The following is a 21,014-nucleotide window of genomic DNA, read 5'->3' on the forward strand; positions in this document are numbered from 1 at the left end:
CCCTAGAGTTGATAGGTGTTCCCCCCCCTAGAGCTGATAGGTGTTCCGTCTAGAGTTGATAGGTGTTCCCCCTACAGTTGATAGGTGTTCCCCCTAGAGTTGATAGGTGTTCCCTCTAGAGTGGATAGGTGTTCCCCCTAGAGTTGATAGGTGTTCCCCCTAGAGTTGATAGGTGTTCCCTCTAGAGTTGATAGGTGTTCCCTCTAGAGTGGATAGGTGTTCCCCCTAGAGTTGATAGGTGTTCCCTCTAGAGTTGATAGGTGTTCCCCCCTAGAGTTGATAGGTGTTCCCCCTAGAGTTGATAGGTGTTCCCCCCCTAGAGTTGATAGGTGTTCCCCCTAGAGCTGATAGGTGTTCCCTCTAGAGTTGATAGGTGTTCCCTCTAGAGTTTATAGGTGCCCCCCCTAGAGTTGATAGGTGTTCCCTCTAGAGTTGATAGGTGTTCCCTCTAGAGTTTATAGGTGTTCCCCCTAGAGTTGATAGGTGTTCCCCTTAGAGTTGATAGGTGTTCCCCCTAGATTTGATAGGTGTTCCCTCTAGAGTTTATAGGTGTTCCCCCTAGAGTTGATAGGTGTTCCCCCTAGAGTTGATAGGTGTTCCCTCTAGAGTTGATAGATGTTCCCCCTAGAGTTGATAGGTGTTCCCTCTAGAGTGGATAGGTGTTCCCTCTAGAGTTGATAGGTGTTCCCTCTAGAGTTGATAGGTGTTCCTCCTAGAGTTGATAGGTGTTCCCTCTAGAGCTGATAGGTGTTCTCTCTAGAGTTGATAGGTGTTCCCCCTAGAGTTGATAGGTGTTCCCTCTAGAGTTGATAGGTGTTCCCCCTAGAGTTGATAGGTGTTCCCTCTAGAGTTGATAGGTGTTCCCCCTAGAGTTGATAGGTGTTCCCCCTAGAGTTGATAGGTGTTCCCCCTAGAGTTGATAGGTGTTCCCCCTAGAGTTGATAGGTGTTCCCCCTAGAGTTGATAGGTGTTCCCTCTAGAGTTGATAGGTGTTCCCTCTAGAGTTGATAGGTGTTCCCTCTAGAGTTGATAGGTGATCCCCCCCTAGAGTTAATAGGTGTTCCCTCTAGAGTTGATAGGTGTTCCCCCTAGAGTTGATAGGTGTTCCCCCCCTAGAGTTGATAGGTGTTCCCTCTAGAGTTGATAGGTGTTCCCCCTAGAGTTGATAGGTGTTCCCCCTAGAGTTGATAGGTGTTCCCTCTAGAGTTGATAGGTGTTCCCTCTAGAGTTGATAGGTGTTCCCTCTAGAGTTGATAGGTGTTCCCTCTAGAGTTGATAGGTGTTCCCCCCCTAGAGTTGATAGGTGTTCCCCCTAGAGTTGATAGGTGTTCCCCCTAGAGTTGATAGGTGTTCCCCCTAGAGTTGATAGGTGTTCCCCCCCTAGAGTTGATAGGTGTTCCCTCTAGAGTTGATAGGTGTTCCCTCTAGAGTTGATAGGTGTTCCCCCCCTAGAGTTGATAGGTGTTCCCCCTAGAGTTGATAGGTGTTCCCCCTCTAGAATTGATAGGTGTTCCCTCTAGAGTTGATAGGTGTTCCCCCTAGAGTTGATAGGTGTTCCCCCTCTAGAGTTGATAGGTGTTCCCCCTAGAGTTGATAGGTGTCCCCCCCCTAGAGTTGATAGGTGTTCCCCCTAGAGTTGATAGGTGTCCCCCCTAGAGTTGATAGGTGTTCCCTCTAGAGTTGATAGGTGTTCCCCCCCTAGAGTTGATAGGTGTTCCCCCTAGAGTTGATAGGTGTTCCCCCTAGAGTTGATAGGTGTTCCCCCTAGAGTTGATAGGTGTTCCCCCCCTAGAGTTGATAGGTGTTCCCTCTAGAGTTGATAGGTGTTCCCCCCCTAGAGTTGATAGGTGTTCCCCCTAGAGTTGATAGGTGTTCCCTCTAGAGTTGATAGGTGTTCCCCCTAGAGTTGATAGGTGTTCCCCCCCTAGAGTTGATAGGTGTTCCCCCCCTAGAGTTGATAGGTGTTCCCTCTAGAGTTGATAGGTGTTCCCTCTAGAGTTGATAGGTGTTCCCTCTAGAGTTGATAGGTGTTCCCCCCTAGAGTTGATAGGTGTTCCCCCTAGAGTTGATAGGTGTTCCCTCTAGAGTTGATAGGTGTTCCCTCTAGAGTTGATAGGTGTTCCCTCTAGAGTTGATAGGTGTTCCCCCCCTAGAGTTGATAGGTGTTCCCCCCCTAGAGTTGATAGGTGTTCCCTCTAGAGTTTATAGGTGTTCCCTCTAGAGTTGATAGGTGTTCCCTCTAGAGTTGATAGGTGTTCCCCCCTAGAGTTGATAGGTGTTCCCCCTAGAGTTGATAGGTGTTCCCTCTAGAGTTGATAGATAATCCCCCTAGAGTTGATAGGTGTTCCCTCTAGAGTTGATCGGTGTTCCCCCTAGAGTTGATAGGTGTTCCCTCTAGAGTTGATAGGTGTTCCCTCTAGAGTGTATAGGTGTTCCCTCTAGAGTTGATAGGTGTTCCCCCTAGAGTTGATAGGTGTTCCCTCTAGAGTTGATAGGTGTTCCCTCTAGAGTTGATAGGTGTTCCCCCTAGAGTTGATAGGTGTTCCCCCCCTAGAGTTGATAGGTGTTCCCTCTAGAGTTGATAGGTGTTCCCCCCCTAGAGTTGATAGGTGTTCCCCCTAGAGTTGATAGGTGTTCCCCCTAGAGTTGATAGGTGTTCCCCCTAGAGTTGATAGGTGTTCCCCCCCTAGAGTTGATAGGTGTTCCCTCTAGAGTTGATAGGTGTTCCCCCCCTAGAGTTGATAGGTGTTCCCCCTAGAGTTGATAGGTGTTCCCTCTAGAGTTGATAGGTGTTCCCCCTAGAGTTGATAGGTGTTCCCCCCCTAGAGTTGATAGGTGTTCCCCCTAGAGTTGATAGGTGTTCCCTCTAGAGTTGATAGGTGTTCCCTCTAGAGTTGATAGGTGTTCCCTCTAGAGTTGATAGGTGTTCCCCCTAGAGTTGATAGGTGTTCCCCCTAGAGTTGATAGGTGTTCCCTCTAGAGTTGATAGGTGTTCCCTCTAGAGTTGATAGGTGTTCCCTCTAGAGTTGATAGGTGTTCCCTCTAGAGTTGATAGGTGTTCCCCCTAGAGTTGATAGGTGTTCCCTCTAGAGTTGATAGGTGTTCCCCCTAGAGTTGATAGGTGTTCCCCCTAGAGTTGATAGGTGTTCCCCCTAGAGTTGATAGGTGTTCCCCCTAGAGTTGATAGGTGTTCCCCCTAGAGTTGATAGGTGTTCCCTCTAGAGTTGATAGGTGTTCCCTCTAGAGTTGATAGGTGTTCCCTCTAGAGTTGATAGGTGTTCCCTCTAGAGTTGATAGGTGTTCCCTCTAGAGTTGATAGGTGTTCCCCCCCTAGAGTTGATAGGTGTTCCCCCCCTAGAGTTGATAGGTGTTCCCCCTAGAGTTGATAGGTGCAGGGACCCCAGCAGATCTTGGACATCACGACATCAGAAACTGGTTTATTTCAGGTTTTATTATTTATGGCACAGCTGTTTATTCAGTAACAGAGTTGGAGTGTTTGGTACTCAGTCATCGACCCGGTTCATGCACAAACATGCTAACGGATCAGCTGGTCCAGGACCTGGTGGTGGTTCCGGGTCCTGGACCAGTTTGGACCGGTTCAGGTTCAGGTTCTACTGCTGCTGCTGCTGCTGCTCGTTAAATGGCACAATTTAGTGGTTGAGACAGACGAGGATTCAGGGATAAACAGATAAATGAACGGACTAGTTACTGCAGGTTTTTCTCCTATTGCAGGTTTGAAATCCTGATGGAAACAAGTTTATATTGATGCTCATTTCAGAGCAGAGATGAGGGTCGTGCAGATCTTACCAGGAATATTTGTCTTATTTTTAGTTAAAATGTCTCATTTTTAGTCAAAAAATCTCATTACACTTAAAACAAGACAATTTTCACCTGTTTCAAGTACATTTTCATTTGAAATAAGTAGAACAATCTGCCAGTGGAACAAGATTTATCTTCTCATTACAAGCAAAAAAATCTGGGACGGTTCTTTGTGCCGGTTCGTCTTTAATCTCCAACGGTTTCATTTGTGACTGAAGCAGCAGAACGAAGCTGATCTTCAGGATAAACCAGTATAAACCAGTATAAACCAGTATAAACCCGTTTCCATCAGGGGAGTAAAAACAAACATTTGTATCTGTGATAAATGTGAATAATAAAGATATTAGTGGCAGAAGCGGCGGCGACGTCCCGGGTTCAGGAGTACATGGTCAGCTGGAGCCACTGGAGGAGAAGAAGAAGAAGAAGAGAGGTTAGAAACACTGGAACGGAGAAGAAGAACGGATGAAACACTAGAACAGAGAAGAAGAACAGATGAAACTGGAACAGACAAGAAGAGGAGAGATTAAAAACACTGGAACAGAGAAGAAGAAGAGAATGAAACAGTGGAACAGAGAAGAAGAAGAGAATGAAACAGTGGAACAGAGAAGAAGAACAGATGAAACACTGGAACAGGAAGTGTTTTCAGAGCCGGATCGTCACATTTACCTCCTGGACGTTGACTTTGATGGTTCCGTTGTTGTCTTTGTCCAGAGTCTTGAAGGCACCTGGACCAGACAGGAAACTGTTAACCACTTCCCCCTAACCTGAAACTGTTAACCACTTCCCCCTAACCTGAAACTGTTAACCACTTCCCCCTAACAGGAAACTGTTAACCACTTCCCCCTAACAGGAAACTGTTAACCACTTCCCCCTAACAGGAAACTGTTAACCACTTCCCCCTAACCTGAAACTGTTAACACCTTCCCCCTAACCTGAAGAGTCTGACCCTGGATTCACACTGAAACCGTCACGGCGTCCGGCTGCCATTCATCGTGTACGAGAGCTGCTACCATTTATTGAGAAAAAAGTCGAAATGTCAAGAAAAAAGTTGAAATGTGGCATTTCGACTTTTTTCTCGAAACTGTACTTCATTTTTCTCGACATTTCAAATTTTTTCTCCATATTTCAACTTTATTCATGAAATTTGACTTCTCAACCTTTCGACTTTTTTCTCGAAATTGTACTTAAACATTAATCTCAAAATTCCGACTTTATTCATGAAATTTTGACTTTTTTCTCGACATTTCAACTTTTTTCTCAAAATTTGAATTAAAAAAACTTATCTCGAAATTTTGCCATTTTTCTTAACATTTCAACTTTCTTCATGAAATATTGACTTCCAGAGAAGAGAAGTTAAAAAATCTCAACTTTATGCAATTTTGAGAAAAAAGTCGAAATTTCGAGATTAATGTTGAAATACAATTTCAAGAATAATATCGAAATTCCGTGAATAAAGTCGAAATTTCACCTTTTTTTCTCAACATTTCGCCTTTTTTTGACCTTTCGACCTTTTGCAGTCGATGCAGCGGTTTTTGCCGCTGTCAGTGTGAATCCAGCGTTCGGGGCTAAACTCCCGGATCTGCAGACTTACGACACATGGCGTCCAGCCGGACCAGGCAGCCGATGTAATTGTCAAAGTCCATGTTCCCGTTTTCATCGCTGTATCTGCGGATGATCATCTGGAAGAGTTCCTGGTTCAGAGGGAACCCTGGGGAAGGAAGATTCATTCATTCATTAAAGGGGGGTTAGGTTAGGGTTAGAAGCTGCTAGCTAGGCTGCAGACGCACCGTATCGACCTGATTATAAGACGACCTGATTATAAGACGACCTGATTATAAGACGACCTGATTATAAGACGACCTGATTATAAGACGACCTGATTATAAGACGACCCTGATTATAAGACGACCTGATTATAAGACGACCCTCGTTTTCAAGACTCAAGTTTGAAAAAAGACTTTAAGTTTGTGTCATAACTTCTCCTCAGCTGCCGCTTCACCTTCCACCCACTTTTCTCCAGATTCTCCATTTTCTCTCCGCTAGTTTAAAGTTTAAAGTGCATTTTTTATTTTATTTTTCAAAAAAGTCTATTAACATCTTGCGAAGGGACTGCTGATGAAAATTAGCCTTTCGGCTAACTCGGGTACATTTACTTTCTGCAAGGAAACGTTGATAAATTTACACTGTCCCTTTTTAAAAATAAAGAATTGAATTGAAAGTTTAACTACGTTTCTAACCTGGGACTCACCGCTAGTTTAAAGTTTAATTTTCTAACCCGGGACTCAGCGCTAGTTTAAAGTTTAACTACGTCTTTAACCCGGGACTCAGCGCTAGTTTAAAGTTTAACTCAGTGTAACTACGTCTTTAACCCGGGACTCACCGGCGGCCTGGAAGGCGCTGGGCAGCTCGTCAGCTCCGATCACGCCGGATCCGTCTGTGTCGTAGGTTTTGTAGACGCCCTGAACAAAAACAAGACGTGAGACTCAAACCCCCGACATCTCCAGAACTCCTGAAATACCCCTGATACATTCATTAAATAATAATAATAATTAAAGCTGCAAGCAGCGATGAACGGGCCCTCGCACGTGGAATTTTCATCAAGTCAAGGAGTCAAAACTGAGTCCGATGACTCCAACAAAGTTTTCTAGGGGGCGCTGTTGAGCCGTTAGGCCACGCCCATTAATGCAAACCATTAAATATCACATTTAAAAATACTGTTCTTCAATCTGGAGACTTATATTTCCTACTGAAGCTGCTCAGTAACAAGGACTGTCAGTACCCGATTTGAGTCACACATGCACAGTCGCGTCCAACATCGTCGGCCATCTTGGAAAGTAAAATACGGCAACACCACTTGGACAAACTACAGTTCCAACTTCCAGCTCTATGAATGTAAAATGATTGTAATGTAATGTTAAAAATTAGTTGGTTTATACCATTCCCAACTGAAAAAATATGAACATATCTATGCATCTCTCTCTATATATGATCATATCTAAACACACACACACACATATATATATATATATATATATATATATATATATATATATATATATATATATATATATATATATATATATATATATATATATATATGTATGTATACACACAAACACACACACACAATAAGTTAGGGATATTGTGAGAGACTATTTTATTGTCTAAATTTTTGGGCTAATATTAAACTAATGAAAATGGTGTTTCTTCTCATTCATCATTAGTAAAATCAAAGGGAACTTTTACTTATTTCATTAAAATTCAGACCAAATAGGAAAAGCAATCATGTAAATAATAATATCCCTAACTTATTGTGAGTAGTCTATATCAAAACTAGTGTGTGTTTAGAGCTTGTCTATCAAGTCTGGCGACGTAACTGTAGTTTGTCCAAGTGGTGTTGCCGTATTTTGGTTTCCAAGATGGCCGACGATGTTGGACGCGACTGCGCATGTGTGACTCACATCACGTAATGACAAGGACGTTTGTCCCTCAAACTCAGATCAGACCGTTATCTATTCAAAAAGCTGATAATCAAATTAAGAAAAGTTTCATAGGACACATTCAAATCACGTTCTACTTTATATTCTTCCATGTAACTTCCATTGTATCCTTCCCTCTGGTGTAACCAGAGATAAATATCTAGTCATGAGAAACATGTCAGCGTTAATTACCTGCCATTTCTTCACGTTGTTCCAGAGCTGCTTGAACTCGTGGAAGCCCAGTTTCCCGGTGCTGTCGCTCTGAGCCGCGTTAAGGACCAGAACCTGAGGGGGGGCGGGGGGGGGGGGGCAAGCTGAACATCTACACCAGCTAACACCGGCTAACACCAGCTAACCCCAGCTAACACCAGCTAACACCAGCTAACACCAGCTAACACCTACACCAGGAAGGATACGTCCATGACGGCCACCATGCTCCTGCAGTTCTCGATGCTGAAGCCGTCCGTCTTCAGGTCTCCGTCTGAAACACCGTTAAAAACAGTTAAAACAGTTAAAAAAACATCCGAAACACAGTTAACAACGGTTAAAATAGTTAAAAAAACATCTGAAACACGGTTAACAACGGTTAAAACAGTTAAAAAAACATCTGAAACACGGTTGAAAACAGTTAAAAAAGTTTAGAAAAAAACATCTGAAACGGTTAAAAACGGTTAAAACAGTTAAAAAAAACATCTGAAACACGGTTAAAAACGGTTAAAACGGTAAAAAAAAATAATCTGAAACACCGTTAAAAACGGTTAAAAACAGTTAAAAAAACATCTGAAACACGGTTAAAAACAGTTAAAAAAACATCTGAAACACGGTTAAAAAACATCTGAAACACGGTTAAAAACGGTTAAAAAAACATCTGAAACACGGTTAAAAAACATCTGAAACACGGTTAAAAAACATCTGAAACGCGGTTAAAAACGGTTAAAACAGTTGCAGCGACGCCGTTGCTGTTGCAGCGACGCTGCGACGCCGTTGCCGCGACGCCGTTGCCGCGACGCCGTTGCCGCGACGCCGTTGCCGCGACGCCGTTGCCGCGACGCCGTTGCCGCGACGCCGTTGCCGCGACGCCGTTGCCGTGACGCCGTCGTGAACCTTCGGACTTCTCCGTCACTCCATGTCTCCGTGGTGCTAAACCCCCCCAGAGCGCTAGCTGATACTTTGTTTAGCTTCCGGCTTTTCCGGTCACAGTGAATCAAAGAGATGAGGAGAACTATTGTGCAAAAACCAAAACAAGAGTGCTGAAAGTTCACGACTGCTTCACCAACCGGAACTGGAAATCCGTTGCTAGCAAGCGAACCAATCACAGCCCTCTCGGTCTGCGTTGGGTCGTAGTTACAATTTTGGGAGGTGCTAGCAGGCCACGGCGTAGCTACAGAGAGACTCCCGCGTAGCCGCTAACCTACGACGTAGATTTAAAGCGGAATCATAATTCAGGCTGAACAGTGCCGACCCACCATTCCCAGGTTCAGATGCTAACAGGTGCTAACGGATGCTAACAGATGTAACGAATGCTAACAGATGCTAACGGGGGAACCTACGTTTGGAGATGATCCGGTTCAGGATGTTCATCAGCTCGGACGGGCTCACCTCCATGTCCTGGGGAGAAGAATAAGAGCTGAGGATGGAGGACAGACGGACAGACGGCTGGAACAAACGCTAGCAGCTAGGCTAGGCTAGGCTAGTCCAGGTCTCACCTCTCCTGCCAGCTGCTGGAAGACTCTCCTGAACTGTTTCTCCTCTTCACTCTCGTACTGCTCAGCGTACTGGACCGGCCGGCGGGGCGGAGGCTGTGGAGAGAACCGGAACCAGAACCGGGTTAGAGACAGAACCAGAACCAGGTTAGGGTTAGGATTAGGGTCCAGGACCTGGACCCCGGTCGACGGTGACGACACTTACCGGTTCAGACGGCACGAACTGCTCCGGGTCGATGTTGCTACGGAGACAAGTTCATTTAACTGAGGTTAATTAATAGTAATAGTATAATATTAATAGTGTTTTAATGGTGTTTTGATGATTTTTAACAGTATTTTGACGGCGAGTATTTAACCGTGTTTTCTAGTATTTAACGTAAATTTGAGTATTTAACCGTGTTGTTTGCCGTCGCCATGACGACGGAGGTGGCGTAAGTGATGTGAAATTATTATTTTTAGCAAAAACCACATGCGTTTCCTACTTCTAAGCAATCATAAGTGATTGTGATAAGTGGTGCATTAACCTAACCAGACCTTAACCAGAGCGTCCACCAGAAATACTGTTAAAAATCATAAAAACACCATTAAAACACTGTTAAAACAGCATTAAAAACATGCTTTTACAAACTGACAGTAACAAACAGTAACTTAAAAACTCACAACTTAGCCACTATAATAAAGAATAATATATACATAATAATAATGTAGTAATCTGTGTATATATCACGACAACGGATCCCATTGAATTCGTTACATGTTATAATTACCGGTATATTATAACCACACACACACACACACGCACACGCACACGCACACGCACACGTATTTCTTGCTTCTAAATTCAGATAAAACAGAGGTTATCATTCTTGGTCCAGAGCATCTTAGGAAGGGATTAGATGGTGTTGCGATGGCTTCCAGTGCAACTGTGAGAAACCTTGGTGTTGTTTTCCATCAGGATTTGTCGTTTAAACCATATGTTAATCAGGTTTGTAAAATAGCGTTTTTCCATCTCCGTAATATTGCAAAGATTAGGAAAATCCTCTCACAGAGTGATGCAGAAAAACTAGTTCATGCGTTTAAGACCTGATAGAGCCTTATGTTCCTGGCAGAGCTCTCTGCTCCCAGAGTGCAGGTTTACTCGTAGTTCCTAGAGTATCCAAATGTAGATTTGGAGGGCGGGCGTTCTGCTATCAGGCACCATTACTATGGAACCAACTTCCAATCTGGGTTAAGGAGGCTGACACCACCTCCACCTTTAAAACTAAACTTAAAACCTTTCTGTTTAGTAAAGCCTATAGTTAGTGTTTAGTTAACCTCTAGCTGGTGTTGGTAAATCTCTAGGTAGTGTAAACTCTAGTGTGTTAGAGTCAGTAGTCATAGTTGCAGCTATAGAACAAGACTATAATAGTTAGTCTCAAATATAGCTTGGTGGTAGATATGCTGCTATAGGCCTATGCTGCAGGGGGGACCGACATGATCCGCTGGGCGGTGCCTCTCACCCTTCTTCTCCTCTCCTCTTCCCTTCCTCTCTTCTCCATTACCATTTTTATTTATTATAAATATCTCATAGCTATCGTTTTTGTCCATCGTTCCTGTAGTTTCTTGTGCCGGCCCCCCTTTTTTCTCTTTTGTGCATGTTTGCAGGCCGGAGCCTCAGGAGCTGCGTTCTGGCCTGAGGTCCCGGTCCCCCCCCCATCCCCGGTCATCCCGCTGTTGCTTCCACCTTCCATACATACATGTACACACACCTCCATTTCCATGAATGTAAATTCTCACCTGACAACATCAATGATGCCGCTGATAAACTTCTTAGCGAAAAACATCTTCGGATAAAAAACTGCAGATAAAAGACACACAAATATTAGTCAGAAACATTTATTCACCAAAAACATCTCTAAACTAGGGCTGCAACGATTCGTCGACGTTGTCGACAAAAATCGATAATCAAAAATGTCGACGATGAATTCCATTGTCGACAATTGTCGCCAGACGTGTTTTTCCGACGGAGTGAGGCGTCTCACTTCAATACAATCTCTGCAGAGAGTCGCGCATGCACGACAGCGTCTGAGCGCAGCTGCGGCTAATAAAACTTTGATCAAAAATAAAATAAAAAGTTTGGGAGTTTGGGAGCATTTTAGCCTCGATACGTTGAATAAAAAGATACTTGCAAGGTTTGCAAAGCAGACGTTGCTTTTCACCGGAGCACGTTGGTAATGCAATTGAAGAGAAAGCACGTCGGAGTATTAAGCCTATTTTGGCTTTAACGTTATGCCTGACAAAGTATTAAATTAAGTCAGATATTTGGAGAAACTGCGTTTAGTGTCTGTGGAGCATCTTGGAAGAGACGCACGGGACCGCAGTCGGTCAGAAACATTCTCTTCCTCCACAGCAATGGAATGGCCAGGCCATTCATTTATTAAATTAATTCGTTTCATTCTAAACTTTGTTTATTTTATGTTATTTATTAGTATTATTTGAGCCACTCACAGCTACTCTCGTTATAACCTCAATCACATAATTGATGCAACTCGAAAGGTGAAATAGCTTGTGTGATGATGACAATGATGGATTTGCATCTAACTTTCAGTCAGGTACGAACTGTCAATTATCCATCAAACTCCACAATGATCATGTTAACATTAAATCAGATAGATTTGTCTGGACTTTTCTCTTGCCGGACGGGAGAAGACACTAAATCAATGTATCTCTATTATTGTGCGCCGTGCGGGCATGAATTCATGAGTTTTGCGGGAGGGGCGGGAGTGGAACACACGTTGGAGGCGGTAATGTCAGAAATGCAGCGGGAGCAGGATGAAGAAAACAGTCCCGCTATATCAGGATGAGGCTCTAGTGCCATCTTTCTGGTGTTTATTATCATTTGCCACATAATTAATGCAACCTCATACTAAATTTAAAAAATACTAATTATCCGATTAGTCGACTAATGGTTTCAATAGTCGGTGACTAGTCGACTATTAAAATAGTCGTTAGTTGCAGCCCTACTCTGAACCCCATTAGCCCCACCTAACCTCCTAACATCCTAATTTAACATCCTAACTTAAGCTTTCTAACATCCTAATTTAACCTCCTATCTTAATTTAACATCTTATCTTAATTTCCTCTCAAAACCAGACGGTTTTGTTTCTTGTTGTTTCGTAACTAATTAACTAATGACAGAAACTCCCCAAATAAAACTGGTTTCCTGGTAAAACTCTGCTGTGAAAACCAGGACAAACATTCCTGCTGAAAACACCTAAAACAGCAGCTTTCATTACAGATTTAATAACTTTAATAACTTAATTATCTAATAAATATCGACGGTTATTAAAGCAGAATCTGCAGCAGGGCGCAGCAGCTGTTAGTGAAGGCTGATTTATGGTTCCGCGTCACACCGACGCAGAGCCTACGGCGTATGGTAAGCGTCGACGCGTTCCCTACGCCGTAACCCTACGGCGTAAGGTCTGCGTCGATTTAAGCATAATTCAGGCTTTAGCCGCTCAGGCTAACGTAGCTCCCTGTTTTCCTTCACCAGAACTGCTGCTCGGTTCATTTAACATCCATCTAACTCCATAAACGCTCGATCAGCCGCGTAATTAATCCGTATTTCGTGTTTATTTACCGTGTTTTCTGCGGGACCAGAGAGTGAAGTTGACGCAGGAATTCAGGCGGAAGTAGTTCGGAGACCACGCCCAGATCCGTGACGTATCAGGAAGTAGGGGTCTGAGGCCACGCCCAGACCCGTGACGTAGCAGAGTGGGCGGAGACACCTCGCTGCTGGGCTTTTTTTTAACCAATAAATAAATAAAATAAAAATGAAAAATTATAATAATTTAAATAATAATAATAATTAATAATTTGAATAATAATTGTTATTATTATTTAATAATGATAATAATAATAATAATAATAATAATAATAATAATAATAATAATAATAATAATAATAATAATAATAATAATAATTTAATAATAATAATAATAATAATATTTTATAAAAATAAAATAAAAATACACTTGAATTGGTGTTTACAGTGAAGACTCGTAGAGTTTTATTTATAAGATTTTGCACTCACAGCTTTTACATTCATCCTCACATTAGAACAATCTTAACCCTAATCATTTATCAGACTCAGAAACATTTTGGGTACACCTTTTTTATTCACATAAAAATGTTTATCATTACAAATACGAATAGTTATAACATGACACATCTTTGTGAAAGCTGTATTACTCCATAACAGAAGAGTTAATACGATTCAAACCCCTAAGTTCTCTCCACAGCCAGCAGGGGGAGTCAGAGAGGGTGTGTGTGTGTGTGTGTGTGTGTGTGTGTGTGTGTGTGTGTGTGTGTGTGTGTGTGTGTGTGTGTGTGTGTGTGTGTGTGTGTGTGTGTGTGTGTGTGTGTGTGTGTAATTGCTCTCCACAGCCAGCAGGGGGAGTCAGAGAGTTTCTCCACCCTAATGAACCCTGGTATAAATCTGTCTCTAATTACAAATATAACCTTGTTTTCTCCCTCTGAGATGAACCTTCTCTGTTTCATTAAGACTTTTAAAGCTCAGTAAGTTGTTTTATATGTGGACGCTGATCAGTGTTGGTCAAGTTACTTTGAAAAAGTAATTAGTTACTGATTACTGAACCAAAAACGTAATCCTGTTACTTTACTGATTACTTATTTTCAAAAGTAATTAGTTACATTACTAGTTACTTTACTTAGTTACTTTTCAAAAACATGATGCACAACCTGAATACACTTTACTGGAACAATATAAAACAATAGAACTTTCAGTTTAATTCTATTCTTTGTGCATATTCCACCATATAAAATTATTAAAGCGCCGCTCATACTGACGTATGAGCGGCGCAAAGTCATGAGATATTTTCACAAAACAAATAGTGCATTTAGTAACGCGGTAACGCAGCCTTCTTTCAGAACAGTAAAGGTAATCTAATTACTGTTTTTGCAATTGTAATCCCTTACTTTACTTGTTACTTGAAAAAAGTAATCGGATTACAGTAACGCGTTACTTCTAACGCGTTACTGCCCATCACTGATGCTGAGTAACAAACTGCAAAAACTCTATAGACACAATACAAGAAAAACCTATATAGGTAGATTTTTATTGATGTTTTGTCGTTTTTTTTTTTTTTTTTTTTTTTTTTGACCTTGTCTGCACACATATTATTGATTGATACCATGACGGTAGAAACCAAAAGTGTATATATGTGCATTATTACTATATGTAATATATACATATATATACGCACACATATGCGTACACATACATAAATATACACATACAAACCCAGTGATTTTTTTTTTTTTTTTTTTTTTTTGTTTTTTGGGGGGGGGGGTGACGACATCCACTGCCAATCCAGGAAGCAGGAACACACGGAGACACACGTCAAGCACTGGAAATCTGCAACAAAAAACCACAAACAAAGCACGAAACCGGCACGGAGCCAACCAAAACAATAACAGCAATCGACCTAAATCTTGAGATCTGATCGCAGTCTGAGCTAAGCTATCGCTACCGCTACCTAAACCCAAAAACTAGAGAGCCAGCATGCAGGTGAACAAGCCAGTGTGTATGTCTATGTGTGTGTGTGTGTGTGTGTGTGTGTGTGTGCATGTGACTAAATGACTATATGTGTGTATGTGTGTGTGTGTGTGTGTGTGTGTGTGTGTGTGTGTGTGTGTAATAAACCAAACAAAGCTCCACCTGAAGTGTATCTATAGTGGGGGAGGGGGGGGAGCGACCCCGCCACCCGCGAGACCAGAGGCCGACAAGGAAGAGCCCGGAACCCAGGCCACCGGCAAACCCCACAGAGGGGAGAAGTAGGAGGGAGGCAACCCACCGCCTGCGAGCCCCCCCCCCCCCGCCCGGCGGCGGCCGAGGGGGCCCGCGGGCGGGGCCCCCACGGCGCGGAAGGAAGCAGCCAGGGATCCCGCGGCGGCGGACCGCGACCCAGGCAATCCCCGGCCACCCGGTCCGGGCCGGACACGCGGCCAGGAGGCCCTCACCCTTCAGGCCAACGACCCCCACCCGGCAGGGGGCCAGCCTGCCCGGAGAGACAGAGCCGCCCCGGCCGCCGACGCGGGCAGGCGCACCCGTCCCCCACGAAAGTGGCCCTCCAAGACCAGAGGGGCGCCCCGCCGTAGAGGCAGCGGGGGGGACCGGAGACGGGCCCGGAGAGAGGGAACCCCCCAACAAGGCGACACCCGCGCAGGCCCGACAACGGAGGGCCCCAGACCCAGGCATCCCATTCATTCATCCATTCACCTATCCGATACCTATACTAATAATAATATAATATACTATACATAATAATAATACTAATAATAATAATAATAATAATAATAATAATAATAACCATCTTTGTATAATATAATATTGATAAATTATTAAGTTTTTGATGTCCTGCCAATGGAGGCTCAAATCCTCCATGGCAGGACCCTTCCATACCGCATTCTCACCGACACAGACATACAATCACGCACCGTTTCCCCCTCCCCGGGGGGGTCCAGCACCGCCAGAAGGCACCCCAGGCTGCACGGCGGGCCCCGCCAGGCCCGGGTAACCCGACCCACCCGTCCGAGGCCCAGGCCGGTGAGGGAACGCGGGTGATGTGGGACCCCCTCCCGCCCCTTGTGTTGAGTGCATGTGATTAATGCCATAAAAACAGGGAGGAGGGAGGGCCAAGCATCGATTGACACCGACCCCCCCCCCCCTCCCGAACTACGTGTCCTTGTCAAGTGTATTTATAAAGTGTTGAATGTGCAGTGTCTAGTTTGCTGTTAAAACCGTGAGGCGGGGAGTGCCGGGCCACGCGGGACAGTGCCCCCCACGACCCGGACCCCCCGCCTTTCGCCTATGTGCGTATGAATCGTGTAGGGGGGGCAAGAGGGGGAGCGGAGGCCGAAGCCAGGAGGCAGGACCAGCAAAGCTGGCCCTGATAAGACACCCGCGTCCCCCCACCGGCCATCCAGTAGACGGGGGCCGGCCCCCCGAGCCGGGCCAGGGCCCCACCGTACCTCCACGGGCGCCCCCGGAGCCGCCGGAGCCCCCAGACGGAGGGGGAAACGGTCCAACATCCTCCCATTCATACTGACAACATAAGACATAGATACCTGGGAATGGCGCCACCCCGCCGCCGCGCCCGCCCGTGCGCCCCCCGGTCAGGGGAGGCCCGATCTCCGGACCCGGCCCCACCCCCACCCGAGGCCACCCCGGCGGACACCCCAAGGGTCACGGAGTCCCCACATCCGCAGGGGCACTTGGCCCCCGCCCAGCGACGGAGGACCAAGGCAGCAATGCCCCCCCAGCGCAGACAGCCACCCCCCACCCAGGCAGGACCGGGCCCTCCGGGTGGGACCCCCACGTCCACAGCCCAGCCCCCCCCAGGAGGCCCGGAGACGCCCAAGCCACCGCCCCCCGCCCGAGCCCTCCCCAGCCACCCCCCCCACCGCCATGAGGTACCCCCCCCACAGGCCCCCAAGGCCCCCACCGGCCAGGGACAGGACCCCGCGGCCCCACCCACCGCCCCCCAGGGGCCACCAGAGGCCCGCGCCCCAGACCCCCCAAGCCGACCCCCAACCCCAAGGGCTACGAGATCACCACCCCCCCGCCCCCACTAGGTAACGAAGCCAATAATCGGGGACCACAGAGAGTGCAATTCAGCCGAGTGTTGTTCAGTGGAGGCAGACATTATCTCACTACTAATATGATCTGATAAAAGATTCCTAAAATGGTTAATACATAAACTGGATTTTTGTTTCCAATTTACTAGAATGGTTTTCTTTGCGATACATAAGGCAGTGAGAACCCGGTGTGTCCAATTAGGATCTATTTGAGTGTCTCCCAGGTGACCTAATATACATACCGTGGGGCACACTGGGATTCTGTGGTCGATCCATGTGGATAAATCCTCACAAATCTCCTTCCAGAACCTCTGTACCGGTGTACAGAACCATAAAGCATGCATATAATTATCTGGGGTGTTCTCTGTGCACTGTGAACAGATATTAGAGGTGACAAAGCCCATCTGGAACATCCTTTGTCCAGTATAATGTATTCTATGAAGAACTTTATACTGTATAAGTTGTAAGTTTGGGTTTTTAGTCATAGTAAACGTATTTAAGCATATTTGTGACCAAGAAAGCTGGTCGGTATTCAGAGAGAGATCCGCCTCCCACTTGGAGATCGGGAGAGAGACCGACTCGTCCAGTTTAGACACTAACCTGTAAAGTTTTGATAACAACTTTAAATTGCTTAGATTTAATAAATCTATTATCTTAGCGGGAAGTTGTAAGTCTAATTGTCCAATTTTGTATGTTTTATTTATTATGGCCTTGAGTTGTTGATACTCTAAAAATTTACTCCTGCTAACTCCGTATTGAACCATAAGTGTATTGAAAGGTACAAACTGTCCTCCTACAATTACGTGCTGTAAATACCGTATTCCTTGATCTCTCCATTGAACGAAGTTAACCATCTTTTTATCATTTTTCACGATGTCTGGGTTGTTCCATATGGGTGTACGGTCACATGGAAAAAGTAAAATTTTAGCTACTTTAAGAAATTCCCACCAAGCTGATAAAGTTGTGCTAATATTAATGCTTTTGAAACATTGATGACGTTTGATACTTTGACTAATAAATGGTAACTCTGAGATTTCTAGTTCGTTGCAAAACACTTGCTCTGAGTCCAGCCATTGACTATCTAAAGGATGATCCTTTGACCATTTTACAATATACTGTAATTTATTGGCAAGGAAGTAATACTGAAAATTAGGTAGCTCTAAACCTCCATATTCTTTAGATTTCTGCAATGTCTTTAAACTAATGCGTGGAGTTTTATTTTTCCACAGAAATTTTGAAACACCTGAGTCCAGCGATTTAAACCAGGAAAGAGGGGGTTTGCATGGTATCATTGAGAAAAAATAATTTACTTTTGGTAAAACCATCATTTTAATGGTGGCTATTCTACCCATGAGTGAAATGGGGAGAGAGCTCCATCTAGCAAGATCATCTTCTATTTTCTTTATAAGCTGAACATAATTTAATTTTATTAACTCCGACAGCCTAGGGGAGATGTTTATGCCTAAATATCTAATGTTCCCTGATTGTAATTGAGTATTGGATATATTCCTAAAATTGCAGTTCACGCACAAAACGGTGGATTTAGACCAATTAATAGAATAATCAGACAGAGATGAGAATCCCTCTATAAGTGCAATTGTCTGTGATAGTGAAGATCGTGAGTTCTGGAGGAAGAGGAGTACGTCATCCGCATAAAGACTTATTTTGTGCTCTACTATTTTGCATTGTATACCTTTAATATTTTGATATTGTCTAATAGCTGCTGCTAAAGGTTCGATAAATATTGCAAATAATGAGGGAGATAGAGGGCAACCCTGTCTAGTGCCTCTTTGCAAGGTAAAACTTGTAGAGATTTGATCATTTGTCCTTACACGTGCCTTGGGAGAGCTGTATAATATTTTTACCCAGTCAATGAAAGATTCACCAAATCCAAATTTATGTAAGGTTGCCAATAGAAACTTCCAATTTACCTTATCGAATGCTTTTTCTGCGTCTAAGTATATAATAGTAGTTTCCTGTTTATTGATACTGGAATAATCTATAATATTTAATAATCTGCGAATATTAGTAGAGGAATGTCTACCTTTAATAAAGCCTGTTTGATCCGGATGTATAATAGAAGGGGTGACTCTTTTCAGACGTTCAGTAAGGGCCTTGCTAATTATTTTAAGGTCTACATTTATTAATGAAATTGGGCGGTAGCTCGATGGGAGCAAGGGATCTTTATCCGGTTTTAATAAAAGACTAATATTAGCAGAGTTCATATTTAAGGGTAAGCTTTTATTTTCCCTAATATTTAGAATCATTTTATAAAATGTTGGTGCTAATATGCTCCAGAATTCCTTATAAAATTCAGCTGGGAAACCGTCTGGGCCCGGAGCTTTATTATTGGGCATATGTTGAAGAGCTTCATGGAGTTCTCCTATTGAGAGTGGTGAATCTAAATTCGTAACCTGTTCCTGATGTAACTTTGGCAGGTTAATTTCTCCAAGAAACTCATTAATGGATTGATCAGATGGTTCAATTTGTGACGAGTATAATTTATAGTAAAAGTCTCTAAAGATTGAATTTATTAAACAGGGATCATGTGTAACTTCCCCTGACTGGTCCTTAATAGATGTTATGGTTGTTTTTTCTTTGTTTATTTTTAATTGATTGGCTAAATATTTTCCTGATCTGTTAGCATGTGCAAAGTTTTCCAGGCGAAGCCTTTGTACTAGAAACTGCGTTTTTGCGTCAATTATTTTATTTAATTCTATTTTAGTTTTCCTTATTTTGCTAAGGATACGTTCATCTGCAGAAGTCTGGAAGGCCTCCTCTAGCGTCTTTATTTCACCTTCTAATTCTTTTGTTTTTAAGTTGTCTTTTCTTTTTTTATTTGACGAAAAGGAAATTATTTTGCCTCGCATTACTGCTTTCCCAGCTTCCCATAGAACGCTCGCTGATATTTCCGGCTGGTCGTTATTTTGCAAAAAAATGTCCCATTCTTTCTTAAAAAAGTTAGTAAAGTCGGGGTCTTTAAGTAATGATGTATTAAATCTCCAAACTTTGGAGGATGATACGCTCCCCCTCTTCCCCAGAGTGAAAGAAACAGGTGCGTGATCGCTAATAATGATTGGGTGAATTTGTGATTCTGAGATATCTCTCATCAGAGAGCTACTGACTAGAAAATAATCTAACCTAGAGTATGAGTGATGAACGGCTGAGAAAAAAGTGTAGTTCCTAAGGGTTGGGTGTAAAGAGCGCCATGTATCGCAAAGACCCAGATCATTCATGTATTGCTTAACAATACTTGCTGACTGCCAACTCCTGTGTCCGCCTGCATTACTGAGCCTGTCCACTCCAGGGTCCAGAACCATGTTGAAGTCTCCTCCGATGATGACTGTGTTGTCTAGGTGAGCAGAAAGTGAGGTGAAAAAAGAGTGAAAAAACGAGGAGTCATCAACATTTGGACCATATACATTAGAAATACATAAATTCAAGCTTTGAATTTGCAAGACTAAAATTAAATATCTACCCTCTGAGTCAATGTGTGTGTCCTTTACAGTGAAATTTACTCTTTTATTAATGAGAATTGCTACCCCTCTTTGTCTGGAGTTGTAACAGGCGGAATAAGCGTGCGGAAATTCTGGCGTGGCCAATGCATCTGCTGAAGCTTTAACTAAGTGTGTTTCTTGTAGTAAAACAATGTCTGCTTGCAGAGTTTGAATTTGATTAAGAAGTTTTAATCTCTTTACTGTGTTCCCGGCCCCGTTTACGTTCCAGGTGACGAACTTTAATTTATCCATAATCCAATCACTGAAAATAACATTATATGTAAATGGTAATGTTGCAGGAGTTGGATGTGTGTGTGCCATGTTAATCTAAATGTATGTTTGTACCAATTAACCAACCGGAAAGTGCAGCAGAGTGAGACATGGAGGGAAAGAGGAAAAAAGGAGTGTGACAATTGGGGTGGGGTGAGGGGGAGGGAAATAATTCTAACCATAATTAAAAGAAAAAAGAAAACAGAAAAAGAGATAGAGAAGAGGGGGAAAAGAAAAGAAAAAAAAGAAACGATCACCGATGTGTGACTGTAACTCATTGAGACTAGCAGATCAAAAATTATAAATACCTTAATATGTGCCGAAAATTTGTATGAAACTTTATCTGATCTAATCACCCAGTGTTTATAAAGCTATCTCTCTAACTAATTATCAAATGTTTATAAAGCTATATCTAATCTAGTCACCATTTAGTGAGAGAGAAAGAGAAAGGAAAAAAAGGCAAATTGTACTTATCTCTCAGAAGAGCCACGGCGTGATGTTGGGGTTCCGGTAAAGCTCCCCGTTCACGTACAGCCGGTCCACGGTGATGACAGCCCGACATCCCTCCGAAATGAGCCTCCTCCGGACCGGGAAGAGGACTCGGCGAC

At 43.6% G+C, this 21,014-nt stretch overlaps 1 protein-coding gene across 1 annotated transcript; it reads right to left on the bottom strand.

The window, feature by feature from the left end:
- Window positions 1-4,063: 4,063 nt before the first annotated feature.
- On the bottom strand, window positions 4,064-12,707 carry capns1a (calpain, small subunit 1 a). Its single transcript, XM_061739323.1, has 11 exons — window positions 12,621-12,707; window positions 10,778-10,838; window positions 9,207-9,243; window positions 9,005-9,097; window positions 8,849-8,906; window positions 7,715-7,779; window positions 7,491-7,559; window positions 6,200-6,278; window positions 5,411-5,527; window positions 4,486-4,544; window positions 4,064-4,221 (listed from the first exon to the last, which is right to left on the bottom strand). Exons 2-11 carry the CDS (start codon window positions 10,822-10,824, stop codon window positions 4,195-4,197), a joined length of 651 nt encoding a protein of 216 aa, XP_061595307.1. The 5' UTR covers window positions 10,825-10,838; window positions 12,621-12,707; the 3' UTR covers window positions 4,064-4,194.
- Window positions 12,708-21,014: the final 8,307 nt, after the last annotated feature.

This window comes from Cololabis saira, chromosome 14 (genome assembly GCF_033807715.1).
Source record: "Cololabis saira isolate AMF1-May2022 chromosome 14, fColSai1.1, whole genome shotgun sequence".
In the NCBI taxonomy this organism is placed as follows: domain Eukaryota; kingdom Metazoa; phylum Chordata; class Actinopteri; order Beloniformes; family Belonidae; genus Cololabis; species Cololabis saira.

What these genes read in the sequence shown, in the direction of transcription:
- capns1a (XM_061739323.1), bottom strand. Translation starts at nt 10,824, where the DNA reads ATGTTTTTCGCTAAGAAGTTTATCAGCGGCATCATTGATGTTGTCAG. An exon ending in GAACCGGATCATCTCCAAAC is followed by an intron (nt 7,780 to 8,848) that starts GTAGGTTCCCCC and finishes ACGGTGTTTCAG; the next exon opens with ACGGAGACCTGAAGACGGAC. An exon ending in GCATGGTGGCCGTCATGGAC is followed by an intron (nt 7,560 to 7,714) that starts GTATCCTTCCTG and finishes AACGCGGCTCAG; the next exon opens with AGCGACAGCACCGGGAAACT.